The sequence below is a fragment of the Podarcis tiliguerta genome (genome assembly GCF_965153285.1).
Source record: "Podarcis tiliguerta genome assembly, chromosome: 8".
In the NCBI taxonomy this organism is placed as follows: Eukaryota; Metazoa; Chordata; class Lepidosauria; order Squamata; family Lacertidae; genus Podarcis; species Podarcis tiliguerta.
In genome coordinates, this window is record NC_139541.1 from 76,288,586 (window position 1) to 76,303,463 (window position 14,878).

General features: G+C 46.5%; 1 protein-coding gene across 9 annotated transcripts in view; it reads left to right on the forward strand.

Annotated features, from left to right (window-relative positions):
* Nucleotides 1–14,878, forward strand: part of POU2F2 (POU class 2 homeobox 2) — a 110,283-nt gene that overhangs the window by 25,697 nt on the left and 69,708 nt on the right. The window contains exons 1-3 of one of the 9 annotated variants that reach the window (XM_083455196.1): nucleotides 1,089–1,680; nucleotides 3,092–3,144; nucleotides 11,334–11,442. In XM_083455196.1, coding sequence (XP_083311322.1) covers nucleotides 11,343–11,442 — 100 coding nt within the window. In that variant the 5' untranslated portion in view covers nucleotides 1,089–1,680; nucleotides 3,092–3,144; nucleotides 11,334–11,342. Of the gene's footprint in view, nucleotides 1–812; nucleotides 848–1,087; nucleotides 1,681–1,776; nucleotides 1,838–2,260; nucleotides 2,416–3,091; nucleotides 3,145–11,333; nucleotides 11,443–14,878 lie in introns of those variants that run through there. The other 8 variants (XM_083455197.1, XM_083455194.1, XM_083455195.1 and 5 more) reach the window with 8 other exon arrangements.

The window sequence follows — 14,878 nt, forward strand, 5'->3', positions numbered from 1 at the left end:
CCCTGCTGTTCCTAGGCCTGTGCATCGAGCGACCACAGGGGAAGGGAGCTGAAAAAGTACCATTGTGGCCGACCCTCCGGATCAGCTCTTGGCAAGGCCAGTTCATCTTCTCCACCTAACTACGGCGTCTGCAGCTCCTTCTAGGGCTGCAGGAAAAGAGTCGAGCCGTCGCGATGCTGGACGTTCCCAGTCCACACACCAGGAGGTAGGCGTAGAACCCCCAAACCCCAAATCTGCAACCCCAGAAAGGCACAGAGAGGAAGCTCACGCTAAGAACTCAGCGAGCAGGAATAAGAAACGCAACAAGCGGAGCTCCTTCCCAAAGGGAAACAGCGAGCAGAAGATGCCGGGATCCCCCCCCGCCTTTTCCGCACACGCTTCCTCTAGCTTTCAAGTGCTTTCGTGCCAGACTGGGGTTCCCCCCCCCTTTCCCCTCCCCAACTGCCCCCTGCCATCACTTACACAAATATTGACGCTAATGGTGTGTAGCGGGATGTAGAACATCCCAGCCTTCTAATTGTTGTGACTGGGGATCGGCAGGCCGATTAAACGCCATTGATTTTCTCATACTAACCGCATTGATTTTTAAATTTCCTATTGATTCCTGCCCTAAATCTCTTTAAGCAAAGACTTCACTCCGCAGATGACATCGGCTGATTAGCAGGAACAACTGTGGGTACGCTGCGTAGCCAGGGGTGGGGGGTGCGAGGGGCAGGGGGGAGTTTTATGTCAATTCTGGAGGGTACGAAGAACCAGGACACCTGGATTCCGGCACTTGGAATGGGGAGTGGGCTTCAGTGGGCCGTAGCAGGAATGCCACAAGCTACGAGCCAGGACTCTGGAAGAGGTGTGGGGGGTCCTAAGAGGACAGTTGTGGTCGGACACTTTGGGTGTGGCCTTACGAGATGGGTTGGGTGTTTGCAAGTGAGCTCTTGCAAATGCAAGGCCGTTTTTTGGGTGGTCCCTGTTATGACAACAGCGCTTATTCCTCTACAAAGGAATTCTTCGCTATGAGCCCTGTTTTGAAAAATGCTCCGAGGAAAATGTTTCATCTGAATTGACCATCCGTGTGTATTTTCGAAGAAAGATCCATAGCGTTGCATTTCTGCTTATTCTTCTCAAGTACCGATTCCGAAAAATTAATGTGGATCTTTAGCTTCTCCCTGTTTCTCCACAAGGGAGGATAAATGCAACTTTGGAAGAGGCCCGTTTGTGGATTGTAGAATTTGTGTGCCTCTCTGCTGCAGTAGCTCACTATGAGTGCGCCTACCTTTCTATGTTCTGTGCATTGGGGAATCTTAGGATCCAGCAAAGTTTTATAGGAGTATCCTGCTTTCTGACGTCTGCAGGTCTGTTATTTTAGGTACAGAGAGTCTGGGTTTTTCTATCCTGGTGCGCATATAGTTTGGCAAAGGCTACTGTTGGCACTGGTGCTAAATGGTGCTGGGACCAGAGGTTTGTGGTACTCACAGATAAAAAAAATGGGAAGACCCAGCTGTGGTTGGCATAGACCTAGCCGGGGCCTTTTCTCTGCCTTGCCGTTTTGCAACGCTATGATCCTACACCCTTTGCATTTCCGTAGGATGGAAGCAACTCCACTCTGAGGCGTTTGGGGAGAGGTGCATACTATCTCTCGATATGTGGCCCCCTTGCCAGAAAGGTTGGCCACCTCTGTCTGAGGTATACCTACAAAGTTAAGTTGCTTTAGTAACAGGCCCTGTCATGGCCGACCCCACCATTAAGCACCATTGTGCAGGATTGGTTCTGTGGGAGAAGAGTGTGAGGCATCCAGGAATGAAACTGTCAGAGAAGGAGGCCACAAATGCACACCACCTTGGTACCAATTTAAACAGCCATGACTTCCCCTCCCCCCACAAATCCTGGGAACTGTAGCTTGTCACAGGTGCCGAGGGTTGTTAGGAAACACCCTATTCCCCTCACAGAGCTACAATTCCCAGAGCGGTTTAACAATTAATCCCTCTTCAGGAGGAAATCTGGGAATTGTAGTTCTGTGAGGGGAACGGTTCTCAGCACAAATGACAACTCCCAGAATTCTTTGGGGGAAGCCATTGCTGTTTACAGTAGTGTCTTAGTGGGGTGAAAGTGCGGCCTGAGTTTTATTGAGGCTCAACTCCATGTGATCAGTGCCTGTGTTTAAATCTAGGCCCGATTTAGTCACACTTGAAATGGGGGAGCGGGGGCTGGTTTTCTGAGGCATGAGGTCTGGGGGGGGGGGGGGCGTTTCAAAGCTGTTGAGAAACCTTCTACCTCAGGAATGCATCTTCCCTTCTCACAGTCTCTTTCCTGAAGTCACTTCTCCCCACTTCTGGGCCACAACCATGGAAGTAAGCTCAGGAGAGAGAAAAGTGTCTGTGGCGAGATGCTATGAGGAGATATGTGGCAGATTGGGGGCGGGTAAGGATTCAGCTCCCCTCGTCCACATATCGCTTTGCTCTAGAAAATGGCTGCACCCCTGCTTTATACATGATTGGGACAGACCACTGTTTAAACCATTTTTGTCTTGAGTCATTTGAGCCTGGTGGAGAGTGGTCTGAGTTAAAAAAAAAAAAAGCACCAAGGAAAACCCCCAAACCATAACACAGAGACTAGGAAGAGACCACAGAGTCTCGTAAGACACAGGCTCTGTTCTGCGGGGGAAAGAAGGTGGCACCTTTAATGTTTTACCTAGCTTAAAAACAGATTATATATTTGTTCCCAGATGGTTAAAGGTTGCTGGAGAGAACCACTGTTTTCTCTGGTTATGGAGATTCGCTTTTCCTGTGCTATTAGCATATCCGATCAAACAGGTTGTGCAGGTTTTTGGAAAACCTTTCAAAGTCTGTTTGACTGGAGATGACAGTGAGGCAAAATAAATGTGAGCGTGTGTGTCCGACTGAGGTAAAGATACTTTTTTAATAACGCTTTTAAAAACGTCTGCTTCCAGTGGGCCCTACTGAGCATTCAATTAAATCTCATTTCTTTGTGTGCAAGTTGTGCAGTATTTGTGCATACATTGCTGTTCCTTTGATATGTGCCCGTGAGAGTGGTGTCGTCATCCCAGGCCTTTTCTGACACTCTGTTCTCTCCTCAGGTTCTGGACTGGACTGGAGTGAATGTACTACAGCTGCCACTTCTGCCTGAAAGGTCAGTAGTTCTGCAAAGTTTGTTTCTGGGGCGTGTGAGCAGGGGAGGGGGAGGCTATTGACTCCCCACCCGTAAAGAAAAATCAACGAGAAAAAGTCACTAAAAACCACGTTTGGAACTCTCTCATTGTATTAGTGACAGATGCAGCGGCAGAACGACGTGTTACATGCACAGGCCTTTATCAAAAGATGGCTGCTTTTCTTGGGCAAAAGCAGCACTGGGGAGGGGGTGGTTTCGAGCAGAGAAGCAGCTGAGTGTGCCTTGTGTGCCGAATCCTTTCTCGGCTGCTACTTCTCCACTCCAAATTGCTCCGCTCCAAGCCAGCCCTGTGCACCTCCGGTGCCAAAAACGTGCATGCTCTCTGCAGGGGCTGAGGGTGTGTGTGTGATTTGGAGCCACAGGCAGGGAAGGGATTAAGCACACCCCTGCCACTTCTCTGCTCAAAAATTGCCATCCAAAAGTTGGCTTTTCCCTAGGCGAAACAGTTAGTTGTCAGACTCTTGATACCCACGTATGCATGCAGTGCGAAGCTACGCTGTAAATATCACTAGTGCAGGGTAGAATACGGAAGGAAAAGCACGTATGGCCAACGTAGGCTTTTCTTCAAGGTATGCACCAATTTAAGCGTAAGCTGGTTCCAGGGTCTTTCTTTCTCCCTTGGGAACTGTACCGTGAGGGGAACTAGGAAATTCCAAGGAAGAACTGCCAACCCCATCACCATATCACAATTCCCAGGATTCTGTGGGAGTAGCCATAACAAAGGGACTTTTTCAAAACCAATATTTGTAGTGTAGATACACCGGACATTTTATGTATGGAAATATCACTGGAGTGTGAATGAAGGAGGCCATCCTACTGAAATAAATACAGAGGCACGTGCTCCAACTTTCTGAGGCTAACCCTGACCCCAAAAGCCTAACTGGATGATCAGCGATTGGATTTCCTGACATAATTTTCTTCTTCTAAGAGCAGCCACTTGGGGGGTCTTGATTCAGTGTAGAACTACAGGAGTATGGCCCTTTAACCCTTTCTCCTTGCACTTCTACCCAGATTCAAATTGCATTCCTGCTCCTGCCCCTACCCCTATCCCAAGAGTAGCTATTAGCCATGTAGGAGGTATAATATAGGTACTTTCCTGTCCCCCCCCCCTGCAGCTAATAGCAGTAGGTGTGTGCATGAGGTTTTCTTTGGTGAAATCAGCACCTGGCATGCAGAGGGTTAATTCCCTTTCTGCTGTTCTGCAGCCCCAACTGACTTTTCCCACAGCTGCTACTTACCTAGAAAGGAAAAAGGTGCTGAGAGATGCATTAATGCCACTCCAATATCATGTCTAGTTGGGGTCTAAACTATTAGCAAGATAAGCAGACAGAGGTATTTTGCTTTTAGGATAGGGATACCGTCAGCACCCAGATTTCTAAATTTTCTGAGGGAAATTAATGCTTTGATTTTAGGGCACACAGCTAGGAAACCAAAATAACCAAAATATGTATGGGTGGGCAAGCCTTGACTAAGTGCCTTGTGGGTAGACTCTGTCCTTGCTGCTCACCGACTGTTCGTGTGACCCTTAGAGGAATCCCACTGTCTCTTTTTTGATTCCATCTCACTTTCTGGGCAAGCTGATGGGCAGGGATGGTTCATGGGCATCACTGTGAGTTCTGGCTGAAGATGGGGACATGCTTAGTGACATCTGGCAGTTTTGCCTGCATTCTTCCAAGGGATCTTAACCTGTGTCCTGTGTCAGGAGCAGAGCTTATTGTGGGTGGCAGGACCATTATATTATTTTAAGCACATACAATGACGTCTGGAGAAGTCTTGGCTATTTGATTGGCCAGGCATGTGAAATTTTGATGCTGTCGGTATCTATCCGTGGGTGCCTTGGCTGGCACTGGAGAAGTTGCTATGTCTGTAAAATGGGAATTATAATACTTAACCTTGCAGGGTTATGAACTCGGGAAGATGAAAGAGCTAAAGGGGTAGGGTCCAAATATATGCATGCAGGAGATGGACCCCACACACAGGTAGTGTTTTACTTGCTGTTTTTGCTGACAATGGGAGAAGCCTCTTTTAAAAAAGTGAACAGTGGCTTGATATTTCACTGGTGAGAGCTGCTGCAGTGCTGGCATTTCCCCTCTTCCTGAACATACCTGCCCCTTCTTCGCTTGCTGGCCAGAAACTGTAAGGAACATAAGTGCCAAATACATCATCATACAAAAAAAATACTTCTATGTTTGATTCTGTGACATGGGATTTTATTCATACATTTTCACTATTGCCTGCTGCTAATAGTTCAAGTTAGAGGAGCAGGGATCAAGAACAGATCTTTGTACAATCAGGCCAAATGTCTACATTTTCTACAAAGTGGCAAGGAAAATGGATTTGGCCTCTGTTTTCTTCTGATCCAGGGCTGGAGGGACTAGGTGAAACATACCTATGAATGTGATTCCGGTGTGCATGTTGTCTTTTCTTCTTAACAAGGCCCACTGAATCCACAATACTGTACTTTGAAATAAGTGACAGTCTCCGATTACTTATTTTTCAGGGTGGGTTGAAATTGGCTTTATTGTTTCGTTGAACATTTTTTTAATGTGTAAAGCATCAAACTGTACAATTTCTGATCATGTTAAAAGGCACAGGTTACTGCAGTGGAATTTCGGTGGAAAAATTCAGGATGACACCTTTCCCCCAAAATCATAAAGGATCACTCTAAAAAAACCAAGCTGATCTCATAGCCCATGTGTGGGATAAAGCAAAGCTGAACATGGAGGCCCAGCCCCCTGTTGATGAAGGCTTACCCCAAATATTTTCTCTTCCATGTCTTACGTGAGAAAACTCCTCTGTATATTTGCTAGTTTCCCACTACAGCAATCTTTTTGCAAATATCACATCCACTTTCCTACCTTCCCTTTTTTAGGAACTGGGGAATGAGGGTAAAACGCTTTGCAGGTATCTCCCTATCCCCTAAAAGAAGATAGAGTGGAAGACAGCCAAAGAATGATGCCCCCCCCCATTCATTGACGATATCCCAGCGAGAGTTCCGCAGCAACAAAGAAATCCCATCTTCCATTCTTTTTGTTCCTTTTATTTCCTCTTTTAATTGTATGTTCCTTTCTGTAGGAGGAGAACTATTTCTGATTAAATCTCAATCTCTCTTTCTCTCTCTTTAAATTATCACCTCCTCCAAACCTCTTTCTAGATTTCCCCACTATTGCCTCCAAATTAGCAAATTGCATTTTAAAAAGATAAAATGAACCAACCAAATCTTAATAAGATTTGGAATGAAAAACTGGAAAAGAGTGTTCATTCCAGATTTCTTGGTAATTTTTCAGAGGGTCCATTAATTGCTCTATTAGATCACTTATTGAATTTTTCTTCCAAATCTTTATTTCTTTTGTATTGAGCTTGTAAGCCATAGTCCTTTAGATCCTTCCATTTCCTTGAAGGTAGGCCCAGGTTGTAGTGAGGATGCTAGGTTGTACAGGAAGAAAGGCTGAAATTGCACATCTTTTTACAATAAACATTTAAATGGTAAACAAATATGATACGGTAGGGGTAGAAAGAGATTTCTTGTTTCCCAGTTTTTAATTCTAAATGAAGACAGGAAGTATCTTAATACATGCAAAAGACATACTGTATCTAACTCTAGAACTGCAAAGTAACATCTTGTGCATTGCAGGATAGCAATAATGTTTTCTAAATAATATTTAATAGAGAATGGCTTCTCTCTCTCTCTCTCTCTCTCTCTCTCTCTCACTCTTATTTCAATTAACCTTTTGTACACGTAATCTGCATGGTTGAAGTGACCAAAGAGTGTGTATGCATGTTTAGTGGTGATTCTTATCCATCTAAGTTGTTGGTGCTACTTGCTCTGGATTAATCAGTTCACAGAAAAAGGATATACAAGTTTAACCAATCCAGCAAGAAGTATCCATACATAATGCAGGTTCTTCTTCTGGATCAGGATCTGTTTACGCTGCAAAATTGCTACATGAGCAGATCTTTTGTTTGGATGCCAGCACCCAGCTATACATACAGTTCCAGATATTGGATTGGGAATCATGCATGCAGTGCCCAGCGCTTCATTGCTGATTGGATCCGCATTAGCACTGTGTGGTGTGGATAGGATATTCCTTCCCATCCATCTTGTGTGATGCAGATGGAAACGCAGAATGCCCACCCCTTACTTGGAGTCTGCACGTAGCTATTACCTGCATGCTAATTAATTGCGTGCCATTATATTTGAAGTTTGAATGCACAAATAACAATGTAAAAGCTGGATTATTTAAGAAAAAGCAAACAGGTGTATGTACACATCTATATGATCTGTCTACAGAGAGAAATTAAGGCCAACATCCATAGAACGGCACAACTGGATCCTCTTACCCAAGGAAGTTTGGCATGCTAGAAAGAAGTCATTTTTGAAACTAAATAGTTTGTAATATGACACGGAGGAGAAAATTTTGCTGTTTCAAGAAATAAATACTGTAGTCCAGAATCCAAGCAGGGACCCACCCACAAGCCATTGAGCTCAACTCTTCGGGTGCTGGCTTATAGGGATAAAACCTTCCTCTGTTTACTCATTATTCCATACACTTTTCTGTTCCATGTCTCCTTGTTTAAACCTCTTACTCCATGCATCAGTTCTGTTGTAGAAAGGTGGAAACAATGGAAACAATAAATAAACAAAACAATAAATACTTTTGCCAGCAATTAAATTTGAGATTAGCGATGTATTTAGGATGAATATTTTTTATTTCCACCCCACCCAATTCCCATTGGTTTAGAGTAGTTACAATATAAAAATAAATCACATTGAAACAATCCTTCTAATCCCCAGTAGAGTAGATACTGGTGCAGAAAGGGTGGAGATTGGAAATGGCATATCCATGCTGCACATTTTAAAAGAGCAGTGTGTTTCTTTTAGTTTGTTTGGGATGAAATAGAAGAGGGGGCAATACCTCATTGGACCAGCAGTTATAAGGGCATTTTCGCAGGTGCTTCTAAGAACTCCCTTTCATCTACAAAGCGATACTTTTAAGCGTTGTTAAATGCAGATTAGAACGTGGAAAGGAGTAATTTTCAAGGTAGCCTGTTCAGGATTTACATTTGGTGGGCAATTCCAATGCAGGCTGAAGCAGCTCTCCTGGAAACGAACCAAGTCCTCCTGTTAGGTGACTGCCTTGTTTCTTTGGATGGGTGGATTTGTGATTAACTCAGCTCCTCTTTCCTACGGTGGTTTATTATTAGCATCTACAGACCTTCCTTTTCCCTTTGAAGGCTGAAATGGGGTGCACATGTACCCTCTTCCCAGCTTCACTCCAGAAAGAGAATTTCTTCAGGTGAGATCAAACACTATCCAAAAACAGCCATCATCCCCAGTTTGGCTTTTGTTATTATTTTGGAAAGTGTCTACTATAATAGTCTTGGTTGGTTGGTTGGTTGGTTCGTTTGTGTGTGTGTGTGTATGTGTACATTCCATCTTCTGTGACCTAGAGACAGGGAGAAAAGGAGAGAGAGAGAGAGAGAACATATTAACACCCCCACTTTAAGGCTAGCGGCAGTTAATTTCTGACCTCAGCACTGTGGTACTGAATCAAATAATTGCACTCTTTCTATCCCACCAACTCTTATTTTTTCCTCTTCTTTCTCTCTCTCCCTCCTCTCTCTCCTTCCCTCTCTGCCCCATGCATATTCATCTATTTGCCCCTCCATCAATCTGATATCTATCTATATTACACCATATATACCCCTCTCCTCTCTCCTTCTGCCTCTCACTAATATATTTCCATCCCATTCTCTGTCCATCCCTTTCTCCGTCTCTCTCTCCCCCCTCCCTTTCATATATTGTCTGTCTGTCTATCTTCCACTCCGCGCTCTCTCCCCACACATTTCTATCTTTGCATCCATCCTCTATCTACTTTCTCTCCATGTTTCCAGGGCTGTTGGAATAAAAAAAAAGGGGGGGGGGAAATCAAATGATACATGAAAAGAGAGTTCAATGGGACACAGATAATGGTATCTGCTGTTGATCTCCTTTTGGACCACTTGTTTGAAATGCAGTTGAACAGGACTTGCAAGATCATAATAGAGTAATAAGGGATATGTGCATGGAGGTGGGGAGAAGAATCCAACTGCACCCAGAGAGTAAATGGGAAAAAAGAAATATCCTGCGATATTGGGGCAGGACTCAAGTTTTGGGGTTTGGCTGGCTCTAGCTGTGACTCACAGCTCATCCACACAACAGTTTCTCCAAGGGCTGATTTGATGCAGAAGCACCAAACTGGAAGTATGGCGGATGGGGTTCAGTGAGGGTTAGTAGTAGCAGGAGAAAGAGGTACCAACTAGCCTGTAGCATCCCTCCACTCCAGAGGGTTGAAGTCACTTCGGAAAAGCGGTCCTCTAGTTAGACAGGTCTGGCAGGGCTTTCCCCCCAGCCTTGTTGCAAAATCCTACCAAACCCCTTTGGAGCGTGGCAGCAGGGTGGGTGCAGGAGAAATTTGTGTGTCGATGACAGGCGACGAAGCCTTTAGCGATCCATGTTGGTGAACTCCCTTTTGAAACTATTGTCTGTCTCAAATCTTGCCACCCTGCCAGTTCCGAGGAAGCAGCGCTGGCTGGGGTTGAGACCCCAACTGCAGCTTACACAGACCTGACACTGTTGGGGGAAGGCAGTTGGGGGAAAATAAGGAAACCAACATCGTCTAGAGAAGCAACATCTGAATGCATGTGCATTTAAAAAAAAACGTGCCAATTCCTTCAATGGGTGATAAGGCCTGGGTGGGGAGAGAAGCACGGTGTGATCCTGAGCCAGGAACCAAAGTGATCACAGAAGAGGTCGCTTTCTCACACACGTCTCTCCCCAAAGCTTTATAGAGAGAGACTAGGGGATGAACAGACAGGTGCCTCTGCTTTCCCCCTTGAAGGAAAGTAAAAGAAAGTGAGTCTCCTGGAGAGAAGTCAAAGAGTTATTACAGAAACTCTCTTGGCCTCATTATATATCCCATGGGCTATTTTTTTGGGGTGGGGAAGGTCACCCCTTTATTATTACAGTGCCTAGTAGTAATTATCTGTGTAAATCTCTCTTCTTCTAATAATAAACCTGGAAGGGGCTGTGAGCGCTGAGTGCCTGGTTTGGGGCCACACACACACACACACACACATTAATTTAAGTAAGGGGATGGAGGAGCCTTATGAAGCTGATTAAGGGGTTTATTTTTAGCCCTGGAAAAAGAGGGATAGTGGAAGTGTCAGGTGTAGGGTGTGTGTTAATTTTTTTTTTTTTTAGAAAGAAGGCAAGCGAAGGAAGATTATTTGCTTGAGGGGGGGTGTCAATAATTCATCCATACTCTCTTTCCCCTCCCCCCCCCTTTCAACACCCACACTAAGCTTGTACCTAAGGAATAATTGCTTTTGTCTGGGTGGACTGTATTTGTGCAAAGAGTGAAGAAGGAAGGGGGGGGAGATGTTGGTAGCGGAGCCCCCCGCGGGGGGGATTGCGAGGGACGGCAAGTCGCTGGCTCGGATGTCATTTGTCAAAGCGGGGTGGTTGGAAGGAGAGAGGGGAGGTAGAAGCAAGGGGGGGGGAGATAACGGGGAAGACAATAAAGTGGGAATCGTAGGCTGTGTGTGTGATGGAAAAGGGGGGCGAGGTGAAGTGGGGGGGAGAGAAAGATTCGGACGGAGCTAAGGGACCCCCGTTGATCTAGTGAAAAGGGGCAACACACACACACAGGCACTGTGGGGGGGGGCACGCAGTGTTTTACACACACACACACACACTTGCACGCACTCGCACCCCCTTTTCCTTTTCTGCAAAAGCCTTAAAACGATGCACGCTGTCCGGCTGTAGTGCCCAAACCTCACACGTCCTTGCAGCACGGACAAACACACACGCACTTGCCCGTGCACACACCCATGCACGCACGTGTGTAAGTGCAGAAAGCGGAGCAGTGTGTGTCGAAGGGGGGGGGGAGAGAGAGAGAGAGAGAAGAGAGAGATTTCCACTCCCCCCCCCCACCCTGGGTTGATTGTCATCCTCGGTCGATCGTCACCTGTCCAGCGTGTGTGTGTATGTGTCCCCCCCCCCACTTCGCCCGCCCGCCACCCCTTTCTCTCCACTCACCCACCCACCCTTTTATATATATATTTATATTTTTTTCCCTCCGTGGGGTTATGCGGAGTGTCACTCACAGGTCCCCGACATGTTCATCCCACTGCCGGTCCCCTTGGTCTTCCAAAGATCCGCCGGCCCGGAGAACGGATGGCGCCTCAAGTCGCCGCTCGCCCTGCGCTCTGCAAACGGTAAGAAGAAGGGGGTGTAGGGGGCGGAAAGAGAAAGAAAGCAGCCGGCAAGTCAGCAAGGAACATAATGGGGAAAAGGAAGGGAAAGGGGGAAAGAAAAAGACGAGAGAGAGAGAGAGAATGAGAGAGATGCCACCAACTCTTGCAGGCGAGAAGAGAGAGAGAAAGAAAGAGGGGGAAAGGAGGGGAGAAAAAGGGGAAAGAGGGAGAGGAAGAAAGCGGAGATGGGCGAGCGGGGTTTTTATTCATGCGGTATTGATCCGGAGTGTCACTGCTCCGTATCGAACCTCCGGCGCCGGCATCCTGCGGTCGATAGACGGAGGGGGTGGGGGTCGGTGGGGGTGGGTGGTAAGCAGGGAAAAGAAGCCAAAGGCAGCCGCCGAAACCAACAGCACGCAGACGCCGGTAGAAGAAGACTGGGCAAAAAAGAGAAAAAAGAAAGGGGGAGAAAAAATAAAAGAAAAGAGAGATCCCCCCACACTTTCACTTTTGCTGGCTGGGGGGGGGGGACCGGTGAAGCCTTTGCTCCCACCCCAATCATCAAGTTATTTTTATTATATTGCTATTATTTCCCTATGAGGTTCTTCCTCTGTTCGGTATATGGGAAACACCAAGTAAGGTTTAGGGCTAGGCAGGTGGTGGGCTGGTGGGGGAGGATTTTTCTAGCCCAGAGAGAATTAGGGGGTGGGGGTGGGCAGAAAGCACCTGTGAGATCCAGTCTGGGAAGGTGCCCCCAAATAACCCCACCTGCCTCTTCTCCAATGCCAGCCAGTTCTGTCAAATTGTTCGCAGCCTCCCACAAGTACCCCTTTTCATCAATTGTCCCCCAAGAATATCCTGTTCGAGTTTCAGGTGCAACCCCGGTAAATGGTTACTCTAGTGCAATCATGCCAAACACCCCACCAATATTTTCTGGTTTTATGCTTCAGATCCTCCCTCCAAATCTTCCCCACATCTAGTCAAATGCTTCTAACAATAATCTGTTGAAGTTTGACCAGTCCCCCCCCCCCCCATGTCTGCTTATGCCCACCCTCCTCCACCCACCAATTCTGCAAGTTAAATTCTGGAACTGTGAATAGTTCAGATTCTCTGTCTTCCTTGGGATGGGGTGCTGCAGATTGGAAATGAGACAGGACCGTTGCCTTGTGTTTAAGGGGAATTTATGTCCCCTCCTACACCCCACAGCATTTGGGGTCTGCTTTGTGGCTCACTGCTCCCCTCTTCCGATTTTAGACATTTCCTCTGTATTCTAGTTACTGTTTGTTGTCAGCGTAAGATGTATAGTTCCTCTGCCCCCCCCCCGTGTCAAGCTATTTCATTCTGCTATGTGCACCCCCATTCTACACACCTCACTATTATGTCTGGGCGCATCTTAAAAATAGACTTTTGGATTGCACCTCTCGACCATTAGACTATGGACAGTGAACTCAAAAGATAAGTGGGGATGTGTCCCTTTGAAGTGATGGGCCTTCAGAACAGGGGAGAGGGGGGTGAATGGGGGTCTAGTAGTTAGAGAAGGGAGGTGGGGGGGGCTGTCTCCCCAGCTGGGGCTCCCGAGGTCTATGAAGGGCTTTTCTAGGTGACCTTGGGGGGAAATTCTCTTTTGCCTCCTAAAATTATGAGGCAGTGGATTATACGGAATGTGCTGGGTAAGAATCTGTGTAAGAACTGGGACGGCAGTGATATTTTGGGGGTGCGATGTGGGTGCTTATTAATGAACAAATTAGCAATAACTGCTGACTGGTGGATCTCCTTCTTCCCCTTCCCCTCCTGCTCTCCACCTCATGGAAGAGGACCCCGGCGTCCTAATGACTGATTTCCCCTACTCTAAGGAACTATATCCTGGGAGAGCTTCCTTTCCTTGGTAGACCTGACAGCTGGAGATTTAGGAGTATCAGGGATAGGGAAGGGTCAGGGCATGAAGAGAAATGTGGGCATTGGTGCACCAGTGGGTAGGGAGAGAAGCAACCCCTGAGAAAAAGGGTAAAGGCAAGAACGGGGCGACCCAAAGGGAGGGGGGAACGACGGGAGGCAGTTTTATAATCTGTTCCTGACACGTTCTATGGCTGGCGGGTGGGTGGTGGAGGTTCAGAGAAGTGGCTTTGCAGAGCTGGCCCTGCATGCACACCCCTCCCCCCCTGCTCTGCTGCAGCCAGCGCGGTGTGGAAATTGTATTGGTGTCAAGCCCAGTCCGTGCTAATGAACCCGGAGATCTGGGAAGCGAAGCTTGTTCAGAGGCAGAAATCGATTTTCCAGCCTGTAGTAACTGCCCCCACCTCCACCCTCTCATGCTCCTTCCTTCCCTCTCTCTCTCTCTCTCTCTCTCTCTCTCTCTCTCTGGTCAGAGAAGTCAGTGTGTTTGGTGTGTGTCCATCTTTCCATCCTTGGCGCCTTCCACATCTAGGTCTGGATGTGGGGTGTCGTGGGATGGCACAAAGCCAGCCAAAGTTCTTTTCGTGGTGGGTGTGGAACCTGGGTAGCTGTGCACGAGGGGGAAATGCGCATTGTGGACCTTGTATTGGCATGTTACATTTGTGTTGTGCACTGGCAAAATAACCATAAAGTAAAACTCCATGGGGCAGCCATCAAGGTTTTAGGCACTAAGATCAATTCAGGGGAACTTCACGTTATTGGGAATCAGTTTTCCTTTTCTTTTCTGGGCGTGATAATATATACTTGGTCAGCTGAGTGGGAGGCAGAGGCCCAGATGGTTGGACAAGCATCCCGTGGCTCTAAGATAGTTACACCATGCCCTCCTGCATGCAATGTGTGAATGTGTTTTTTTGCAGGAGTGTTTGCCACTGGTATCTCTACACAAGGTTGTGCCTCCTTAGTGTCTTGTGGTCTGTTTACAGTGACACGTACATCCAGTTCATGTTTTTGCATGTGATTTAGGCTGTGATCTAGGCTGCTTTTGCTTTTTTAGCATTACCTAGCTCCAAAGTCAAATAAAAGAACCCATGGTAGATAGAACATGCATTTCAAATTGTGATGCCTCTATTCAAAAAAATAATACATTTTGAAAAAGATTTTTTTTTAAGGTTTAGGAACATGCCTTTTTAGTGTGTTGCTTCTAGTTTTTAATGTTGTCTTTGGAAACTTTAAAGATCCATGTATTCATTTCACCAGTTTTGGTGATGGCATAAGGTTGCAAGCTTTTGAGCTGGTCAGAGCTGTTCTTCAGACAGTAGGCACCCGTCTTTGTAATATTAAGTGCCAGAAAGATGAGAAATAATTTGGCAGTGATGAAGGTTGCTATGATTTTATTTAAACTCCCCAGATGTATTGGGTGATATCCAGTGTTTGTCATACACAGAATCAGTGGACTTAAGTATATTAGAAGAGTCTTTCTGGATCAGACCAAAGACCCAAATAAACCATTATCCTTTTCACACGGTAGCCAGCCAGATGACTATGGGAAGCCTGCAAGCCCAAC